Consider the following 10,568-nt stretch of genomic DNA (forward strand, 5'->3'; position numbering starts at 1 on the left):
TGTCATTGATAACAAACTTTAAGCTAGAGCAAGATGAGCAACAAGAAAGCCATAAGAAGGCCCTTTCAAAGTTTGCAGCAAAACATGCAAGAAAAATGTGTGTAAAAATATGTGGAAGAAGGCGCTCTGGTCAGCTGAAGCTAAAATGTATGTCAAATAAGTTTATGCTAAATAAGTTTAAGTTAAATAAGTTTATGCTAAATATGTGGTTAAAAAGAACTGCTGCCCTTGACCCTGACCACACCATGCCCATGATGAAATATGGTCAATCTGCGTTTCTAAGGAAAGGACAAGATAACAGGTCAGAGATAATGTGAAGATGGATGGAGGTAAGTACAATAATTGTTAGAGGCTGCAAAAGGTTTTAGACTGGGGCAAGGTCTCACCCTCCAGTTGTAGAAAGAAACACAGCCAGAGATGCAATGGTTTAGACCAAAACACGAATGTGTTCCAAATCCACACAAATCTTTTTGTCATGACTTGAAACGTGATGTTCACAGATGCTTTTAATCCAATATGACTGAGCTTGAGTTATGTTGAGGAATGGCCGAATGTTTCACTTTCTGGATGTGCAAAGCTGGTGGAGACATACCCTGAAAGACCTGTAGTGGTAATTGCAGCAAATAGTGGTTTTATAAAGTACTAACTCGGGGAAGAGGAGATGGGGGGTGTTCCGAATACAAATACAAGCCAAACCCTTCAGATTGTTATTTATAAAGAAAATAGGGAAATAATTTCTCATTTTTGTTTTATTTCACAATTATGCATAATTTTGTGCTGAGATGTCACACAAAATCCTAAGAAATTTGCAACATGGAAGTATGCTCAAAGATTGCAAAAAATTAAAGGTGGTATTATTACATTTGAAAAGCATACCCCCAGTTTTATGTTCTTCATATTTATCATCAAATATCAACATCGCTTGTGAAGTTTCTGTTGGACTATAATGACCTTAATTGCCTCGGTGTGTTTGTCTTTAAATAAAGCCTGAATGACACATTGGTTTTTACAGTAACACTTAACATACATTCAACACAGCTTTGGTACTAAAACTCTTTAAAGGCAGACGATTAATTTATATCAAAACAGTGTCTAGTAATTTTGGTTACATTTCTTAAGAAAGAAATAAACATTTTGCTGAGTTGGGATTTTGACATATTTTTGGTTTTGGTATAAAACGAAATATAAAACCATCTCATTCAGACACACTCCTATTTTGTCCTCCGCTGTCTCGGCAGCGCAGGCTTCGGGCATCGCTGAGTCAGCGCCTTGAGCCAGCAGCTCAAACTGATAAGGCTCAAGTCCACTGGGCTCCGTAAAGCCTCCCTTAACCTCAGGTGACGAATGGTGTGGAAAATCCTCCACCTGAAAAGATCTATCCATGATAAAAAATAGCAGCGTCGTTCTGCTCACTTTCCATGTATCAATATGTCACATTAAGCTAGCTGTCGCTTTCCCTTGCCCTGGTGACCACACCCCCGCTCAATCCCCTCCGCTTGGCTGCACCCCTCAGTGTCTTTTGGCACCGCCCACTTTGGTGGTATTTTTCAAAATTTGTCTGGGGGCGGGGTTATGCTTTTACATCAGGTTTAGTTACACTTTAGTGTATAACTGTTCTCTAGTTTGCATTTTCTCCCCATGCATATGTAGCTTTTCTTTCCACTCTTCAAAACCATGTGACTTGATTACACTTTGGTGTGTTTGAATGGTTGTTTGTCAAGTTTGTGTGTATGTTGCCTTTTGAGTGGACTGGTTACCAGTTCAGGGTGTAACCCGTCTGTCACCAACTGACAACTGGAGATAGGCTCCAGTTTCCTTGTGACCATGCAAGTAGGATAGCTGGATGCTTACATAAATTAACTTATAATAACATCTACACTAAGGCAGATCAGTCCACATCCTTAATGGATGAACATGAATATCACTAGACATCCAAATTCATATGCTTTTTTCTTTTTCTTCTTCTTCTTCTTTTTCTTTTGTCACACACTCTTCCTTCTTCTTTTCTTTTTGGTCTTCCTCTATCTTTTGTTCTGAAGAGGCTTTATTTCCAAGAACAGCTAAAAGTAAAACAGAACACCAGTCAACTCTACAGCTAATACAGTTATACATACATACTACTTTGAGATGATGTAATAACTTTTCCGATACCTGCTTTGTTTTGCTGAGCTTTAGTCCCTATATAGTAGAGCCAAAAGAAGGCTGTGATGAGGGCGAGGATGGGGAGGCACCTCAGGACAAAAGTGAACATTTCCTCCTGAGAACCAACGGACATTCCTTCAAAAAGACATCAAATAAAATATACACAAGTTATCATCATCAGTTCAGCTTTCGTTTTTATCTAAGTGGTTGTCATGAAACTGAATCTTTGTAGAAAAACTGCACCCAGTTTATTCAGCACCTTCTCATTTTAAGGCAAATGCCTTATTTCTGTCTCATGTTACCCATGTGTCTATCTAGAGCTTAGTCTAATGCATGTAATAATTTGACCTTTCCCCCCCCCTCATGTCATGCACAGTGTCACCTCCAGTATAACCTTGCTAAAGACCTTGAGTTGATAAGCTTGTCAAAGTTGTGTGTGTTTAGAACACGGACTCTTTTTCTTCTAGCTGATAAATTTAGACAAAGGAATTATTTTGATAACCAGGTGAAACTGTAATTGCACTTTAAATGAATGTGATGCTTCACTGAATCATAGAAATCTGACTTCATTCATTCATTCATCTTCTATAAAATAAAAACAATGCTGGTAAAATAAAAACAATGCTGATAAAATAAAAACAATGCTGGTAAAATAAAAACAATGCTGGTAAAATGAAAACAATGCTGGTAAAATAAAAACAATGCTGATAAAATAAAAACAATGCTGGTAAAATAAAAACAATGCTGATAAAATAAAAACAATGCTGGTAAAATAAAAACAATGCTGGTAAAATGAAAACAATGCTGGTAAAATGAAAACAATGCTGGTAAAATAAAAACAATGCTGGTAAAATGAAAACAATGCAGGTAAAATAAAAACAATGCTGGTAAAATAAAAACAATGCTGGTAAAATAAAAACAATGCTGGTAAAATAAAAACAATGCTGGTAAAATAAAAACAATGCTGGTAAAATAAAAACAATGCTGGTAAAATAAAAACAATGCTGGTAAAATAAAAACAATGCTGGTAAAATGAAAACAATGCTGGTAAAATAAAAACAATGCTGGTAAAATGAAACAGAACAAGAAAAGGATTTTCTTGTATAACTTACATCAGTACGCTTTACAGAATAAAATGTCACGTATAATAAAATGCAGCGACGACAAAGACTAGTTTATAACGGTGAGGCCAGTGAAAAATGATCTCGGAGGCATTTTTAAGAAGTTTGCCAAAGTTTTCAGTTTCACACGATGTGAAGCGACGATGTAAAAGTGAGTCACACAAGAAATGCACAGCTGAAAAAGCCGCCTGCTGATCTATGGACTCTTTATTCAAACCCAGAGCTGACGCCCAGACAGACAAGGTAGCTGAGATTACCAGGGTTAAACTTTAAGAGCTTGTAAAGTTTGTTTTTTTTCTGATAAACTTCATGAAACTATTTAAAACGGGTTTTAAACAGTTTTGTAAAACTTCAAAAAAGTTTTTAAAAGTTTGTTGTGCTAATTAATTGTTGTGCACTAACAGGCAAAGCAGAGCTGATGAATGTAATGTGAGATTTTTGTTAAATGAAAATTTGTGACGTCATCATAGTGTTGGTAATGTGTCCCTCAATGTTCCTCAAAGGCATCCTTGATGTCCCACATTCGCTTTTTTGATATCTTGTCATCCTACAAAAACATAATAGTAAAATGCAAATTGTGCGCTACAAAGGAACAATTGACATCTCGAAACAGTACAAGTAGTTTAAAAAATACATTCAACGATGTCATGCTACTTCTGTAAAAAGTAAAAAAAAATTATATTCGCCTAGCAGATTCAGAGGTGCTAGTGACCAAATAAAAAGAGTAAAATGCCATATTTTGTTTTGTCACTCTTGTGAAGATCAGTCAGTCAGTCATTTTCTACCGCTTATTCCATAGTGGGTCGTGGGGGAGCTGGTGCCTATCTCCAGCAGTCTATGGGCAAGAGGCGGGGTTCACCCTGGACAGGTTGCCAGTCCATCGCAGGGCAACACACAAACAACCACGCACACACTCATTCATACACCTAAGGGCAATTTAGAGTTACCAATTAACCTAACAGGCATGTCTTTGGACTGTGGGAGGAAGCCGGAGTACCCGGTGAGAACCCACACATGCACAGGGAGAACATGCAGAAAGACCCAAAATTCCTATCTCACAAAATTAGCATATTTCATCCGACCAATAAAAGAAAAGTGTTTTTAATACAAAAAACGTCAACCTTCAAATAATCATGTACAGTTATGCACTCAATACTTGGTCGGGAATCCTTTGGCAGAAATGACTGCTTCAATGCGGCGTGGCATGGAGGCAATCAGCCTGTGGCACTGCTGAGGTCTTATGGAGGCACCAGGATGCTTCGATAGCGGCCTTTAGCTCATCCAGAGTGTTGGGTCTTGAGTCTCTCAACGTTCTCTTCACAATATCCCACAGATTCTCTATGGGGTTCAGGTCAGGAGAGTTGGCAGGCCAATTGAGCACAGTGATACCATGGTCAGTAAACCATTTACCAGTGGTTTTGGCACTGTGAGCAGGTACCAGGTCGTGCTGAAAAATGAAATCTTCATCTCCATAAAGCTTTTCAGCAGATGGAAGCATGAAGTGCTCCAAAATCTCCTGATAGCTAACTGCATTGACCCTGCCCTTGATAAAACACAGTGGACCAACACCAGCAGCTGACACGGCACCCCAGACCATCACTGACTGTGGGTACTTGACACTGGACTTCTGGTATTTTGGCATTTCCTTCTCCCCAGTCTTCCTCCAGACTCTGGCACCTTGATTTCCGAATGACATGCAGAATTTGCTTTCATCCAAAAAAAGTACTTTGGACCACTGAGCAACAGTCCAGTGCTGCTTCTCTGTAGCCCAGGTCAGGCGCTTCTGCCGCTGTTTCTGGTTCAAAAGTGGCTTGACCTGGGGAAGGCGGCACCTGTAGCCCATTTCCTGCACACGCCTGTGCACGGTGGCTCTGGATGTTTCTACTCCAGACTCAGTCCACTGCTTCCGCAGGTCCCCCAAGGTCTGGAATCGGCCCTTCTCCACAATCTTCCTCAGGGTCCGGTCACCTCTTCTCGTTGTGCAGCGTTTTCTGCCACACTTTTTCCTTCCCACAGACTTCCCACTGAGGTGCCTTGATACAGCACTCTGGGAACAACCTATTCGTTCAGAAATTTATTTCTGTGTCTTACCCTCTTGCTTGAGGGTGTCAATAGTGGCCTTCTGGACAGCAGTCAGGTCGGCAGTCTTACCCATGATTGGGGTTTTGAGTGATGAACCAGGCTGGGAGTTTTAAAGGCCTCAGGAATCTTTTGCAGGTGTTTAGAGTTAACTCGTTGATTCAGATGATTAGGTTCAAAGCTCGTTTAGAGACCCTTTTAATGATATGCTAATTTTGTGAGATAGGAATTTTGGGTTTTCATGAGCTGTATGCCAAAATCATCCGTATTAAGACAATAAAAGACCTGAAATATTTCAATTACTGTGCAATGAATCTAAAATATATGAATGTCAAATTTTCATCATGACATTATGGAAAATAATGAACTTTATCACAATATGCTAATATTTTGAGAAGGACCTGTATAAGCTGCAAACTGATACTTGAGGTATTTTTCCAAAAGTAACTCAATGTGGTGTAACTGAGTTACATTTTTGGGACCGTAAAATATAATATCTTTTTTAAGATTTAACTAGTGATATTGAATGTATTACAATTTTAAAGTAACATGCCCAACACTGACCATTTAGTCATTTTTGTGACCCATTTTCAACAAGAAAATGCGGATTTTCAGCAGAACCTTCGGGCTGATGGTCAGGCAGTAGAGGGCAAGGGAGTTCACCCACCCTCTCCGTCTTTATGATGGAAGACCTCTGTGCTGCTCTATTAAATTCCCATATAAACCTCCAGAGACCCTCTGAACAATGGACCAGATTTCAACATTTAAGCACCACAAAGACATAATTTAGATATTAGTAAATATTAGATCTATACATAGTCCTGATTCAGGCATACATATTTTGTCTGGGTTTAAACCAAACAAACCTGCCTGGTGTAACAGTGGTCTTAGTTTTTTGAATGGACCACAAAAACGTGTAGAAATAAAGCAGAAATGCTAACTCAAAGACTGCATCAATCAATTTAGTTTTAGAACAAATGTTATTATTCTTTCAGTTGTAATATTGTGGTAATGATTGCAGTGTGAGTAAAAATACTATATTTAAGACTAACAAATTAAGAGATTAGTAGAAAATATGACAATAGTAACATATTTATACTACACTGGTGGATGGAAATAACATATTTCAATCTAATGTGGCACTAAACATTGAACCTGTTCTGGGGAGAGGCGTGGTACACCCTGGACATGTCGCTAGTACATTACAGAGCGACACAGAGACACACAGGACAAACAACCACGCAAACACGCACTCAAAGGGCAACTTAGAGAGACCAATTAATCTAACAGTCATATTTTTGGACCCATGTATGCACAGAGAGAACATGCACACTCCATGCACAAAGACCCCAGACCAGGATTTAAACACAGGAACTTCTGGCTGCAAGGCAACAGTGCCTCCAACTGCAGCACGGTGCTGTCCTGAAAAGTATTTCACTTATATATTATTTGCGTACAACAATGTATGCTAAAGCAGAGCTCAGCTGGTAACAAGTTGTTTTAGCAATCATAAAGTCCAGAGTTTGACACCACTATCTACCACTGTCATTTATATGCTACTTAATCTTAGCTAAAACAAGCTTATGTAACTATTTTAGATGTCAAATACTTTCATTTTTAAACCATATAGATACCAAATTTTACCTGGATGTCAGTGAACTATTTATGCATTATTTAAATACATTTTCATCGAAAAAATGCTCACTGGAGACTATTTAGCTTACAACATGAGCCATAACATATGTGGGGACTTCCCACATAGGTATAGGGGAACGGTACCACATCCCTTATGTTAGTGCACCAAAGCTTTGCTCAAACGTCTGCTCTCCCATCTTTAATCTCCCGGGCATTACCAAGAACTGTTACTCCCCAGCATACCTGAGGGGTTGTCTGGAAGCTAAAGAAGACATCTAAAGCAATCCAACTGAATGAATAGCCATCTACCTCCAATGAGGCAAAGTGGAAGAGAAGGTGGCTAGCATCTGTGCAACATGCCTTGGCTGGGATATTCCCACAGTGAAACAGGCAAGCCTACCATAGGAGAATGCTCGGTGTCCTCTAATCTTCACCCTACACACCAGGAAACACCTCTGGATGTGGGTGTGGGCTTGCACATTTCCTCACTAGTGAGCCTTGGCACTTCCTTATGCATTTTCTCTAGTAGCTCATATTTTAAATACTAACAAGGCTACTGTAGAACGCCTATCCATAATTCTCTTTTCACGCATTCATATAACTAGTTGGCAGAAAAAACATACCTTCTTAAGGTAAGCTCTGTCAGTGCACATTGAAGTGATGAGTCAGACATCCATCTATTTTCTACAGTCAATCTTTGCAAGGTCACGGAAAATAATGCCTCTCTCTAGTGGTCAATGGTTGGGAGCGTTTTCAAGCATTTTGTCCAATATGCACCAGTTATTTGAACGGATTGATAAGAATCCAATAGATACATCAACCAACTGTTGATGATTAATGGACAAAAATCCACATCATTAGCGCAGTTTAAAGGGGTAGCCATGCAAGAGACTCGTGTTGGAGCAATTTGTGTTACGCCCCACTCATTTGCTTACGCTCACAGCACCACCACTGACTCGTTCAGTGCTCAGGATGGCACCAGTTGTATCAGAGAGCTGCCAGGAAAATGAAATCTGTGACTATTTTCCTAATCTAAGATTGAAAACAATTACTACTCTAAGAACAGGTTATTTCCTTTATTCTGTCTCACCAAGCCACACTACTTTTGTTTTTGTTGTGAAATAGAGAAGAACATAGTGTTCAGATTAAAAAAACGAATTCTTAGATTTGTTCTTATTTTCTAGCAAACATCAGATACCTTTTTTTCTCTGTACCAAACATGCTGCACTGAGCTTAATAAATTAAACACATCTTTGTTGTGTTGAGTTATAATTTGGGTTGTGCAAAATCCTGACAGCACGACATATTATTCATTAAATCAGCCGTTTTATTATTTTTAGCAGTAAAGTTACTTACCGTCAGCAGTGCGTGGATTTGCGTTGTCTCCTGCATTCCCTCCCCATTTTCTGATTGTCTTCTTTTTATCTTCAACATAATCAGAAAACACTTGTTGCATTGATTGCTTGTGGCTCCACATGATGGCACAACAGCAAATGAGACCATCAGTAACTGCAACTGCAACTCTATTTATATCAGGTATGAATCTCATATGTCACTTACCATTAGCGATGTGATTCATCATTCTCTCAGTTGTTTTCCCTTTGTGTTTGACTGTGTTCTCTTTATCTTCTAAATGGACAGGTAGAGTTTCTAGGACAAACATTTCCCGTATCTTAGAATACAACACATTAAGCGGTCCATTGCAATACTTCTATGAACATCAGGCCTCTGGTGTTTTATTACCTACCATCTACAATCTGGGTATTACTGTTGACATCTCCTTTGTCTTCAACCACTCCATCTATCCTCTCTTCATCTACTAAATAAATACATATGTTCCGTTAAAGGTTGTTTTGTCCTGGTAAACTAACATTAACATACAGCCTACCATTACCGGTGTGGTGATCTGTGCTGTCAGGTGGGTTCCCTCTGGCTGTAACCGTGATGGTTGTACCATCTCCTTTAACTTCAGCTAAGACTGGTATTTCCACAAAAACCTTGCAGATGTATCTCCCAGAGTCACTTCTTTTAATTTTTTCAATCATCAGAACCACACATTTATTTTTCTGCTCAGTCCAAGAGCCTTCCAACTGATTCATAAATGTCTTATCCTGGATTGTTGTTTGGTTTTTCAGCCATTTAAGGCCAACTCTTTCAGCAGTTTTATTCCAGCAGCAGGTGATCTTCACTGTCTCGCCCTCCAGGACAGAGACATCGGGACTCTGACTCACAACAAGTGTTTGGAACAAAACACCTGTCGAGGGAAACCGTTAAATAACTATTAGGATGTTTTTATATACAGTCATATTCAATAAATTAGAATCTGTGTGGCGATGAGACTCGTTTGTCAGATTAAAAGCACCTGTGGAAAATAACAACCCTTAAGCAGGTAATAAACATACTTTTCATTAAGCCAACATTTCTGTATTAAATAAAAGTTTTTTATCGGTCTGATGTAATATTCTAATCTTAAATGATTTGTTTTCATTAGATGTAAGCAGAAAATTATCATTATTAACAATTAATAAAGGCTTGAAAATTCTTTCTTTACGCTTTGCAACATTCAATACATCATTATTATTCAAACATTTGTTGGCTCAAAAGATTTTAATAACTTTTTGTGAAGTAATTATATGGTATCAATCTGTGAAAAGCGAAGAAGTTGGAGATCATTCTGTTCTTACTTACTCCAGGAGAAATCTAAACCGGCACACAGGAGTAAAAAACACAGTAGGAGGTCCATCCTTGCCATCCGATCCAGTCTCTGACATCTAACGGACATGATACATGCCAGGCACCAACTACTTCTAAAGGGTTCTCACAAAAAAAAAAACACATGATACCTTCTTTCCTGTATGCTGGTCACACCTTCATTTCTTACACAGCCCTTTTCTTTTCTTGTCTGTGTGCTTAGTGTTATGGTCAAAGATATGCCATTACTTTTTAAAAAGGTCAAACATTGTGGTTCACCTTTCAAAGATCTTTTCCAGGAAGAAGCTCTAGGATGCAACACAATCTGGGGTTCAAACCCCAATCCTCCTGCTACGTTATATGCTATAATATAAATATATACATTTATAAGATAAAACTATTAGACTGATTGATTCATTATTACTGTCGAATGTTAATGTGATGTGGTGAAAAAATAAATAATAAAGCACAGGTTTAAGGTGCTATGGATCTTTATAAATTAATTCAAAGTTATTTTAGATATTAAAACACTTCTTTTCTGCTGATCCTGTTCTAATATGCAATAAACTGTATTGTTGTCAGTTTATTTGTCAGTCCTGTTAACCTTTTAATCATTTCTTGATGGACCTTTGCTAGTTTGGTCAAGTTTGAATCAATTGTGAAACAGAAATCAGAAAGAGTTTTTCACTCCAGGACTTTTCCGGCTCCCTGTATTAGAAATGACAACAAGATGTTTCAGTCTCAGATTTGCAAAGCAGATTGTTTTTCAGAGATTCAGTTAATTTCAAGCCATTCAAACTCCAACTTGCCTTAATCTTTAAAACATGTTTCGCTTACGTCTGCTTAACGGAAATGGCTTCACTCTCTGTGTCGGACTGTTAAACAGGAAGAAGCTCAACC

General features: G+C 38.4%; 1 protein-coding gene across 3 annotated transcripts; it reads right to left on the reverse strand.

The window, feature by feature from the left end:
• Nucleotides 1-610: 610 nt before the first annotated feature.
• LOC124881080 lies at nucleotides 611-9,775 on the reverse strand. 3 transcript variants are annotated; one of them, XM_047386574.1, is made up of 7 exons: nucleotides 9,666-9,775; nucleotides 8,872-9,231; nucleotides 8,725-8,793; nucleotides 8,538-8,627; nucleotides 8,334-8,402; nucleotides 2,152-2,277; nucleotides 611-2,060 (listed from the first exon to the last, which is right to left on the reverse strand). In XM_047386574.1, the coding sequence occupies exons 1-7, from the start codon at nucleotides 9,757-9,759 to the stop codon at nucleotides 1,939-1,941; spliced, it is 930 nt and encodes a 309-aa protein (XP_047242530.1). In that variant the 5' UTR covers nucleotides 9,760-9,775; the 3' UTR covers nucleotides 611-1,938. The 3 variants fall into 3 exon arrangements, with proteins under 3 accessions (XP_047242530.1, XP_047242529.1, XP_047242528.1); XM_047386573.1 differs by having other exon boundaries at nucleotides 8,725-8,796; XM_047386572.1 differs by having other exon boundaries at nucleotides 8,725-8,796; nucleotides 8,866-9,231.
• Between the last annotated feature and the right edge of the window lie 793 nt (nucleotides 9,776-10,568).

Source organism: Girardinichthys multiradiatus, chromosome 14 (genome assembly GCF_021462225.1).
Source record: "Girardinichthys multiradiatus isolate DD_20200921_A chromosome 14, DD_fGirMul_XY1, whole genome shotgun sequence".
Classification (NCBI taxonomy): Eukaryota; Metazoa; Chordata; class Actinopteri; order Cyprinodontiformes; family Goodeidae; genus Girardinichthys; species Girardinichthys multiradiatus.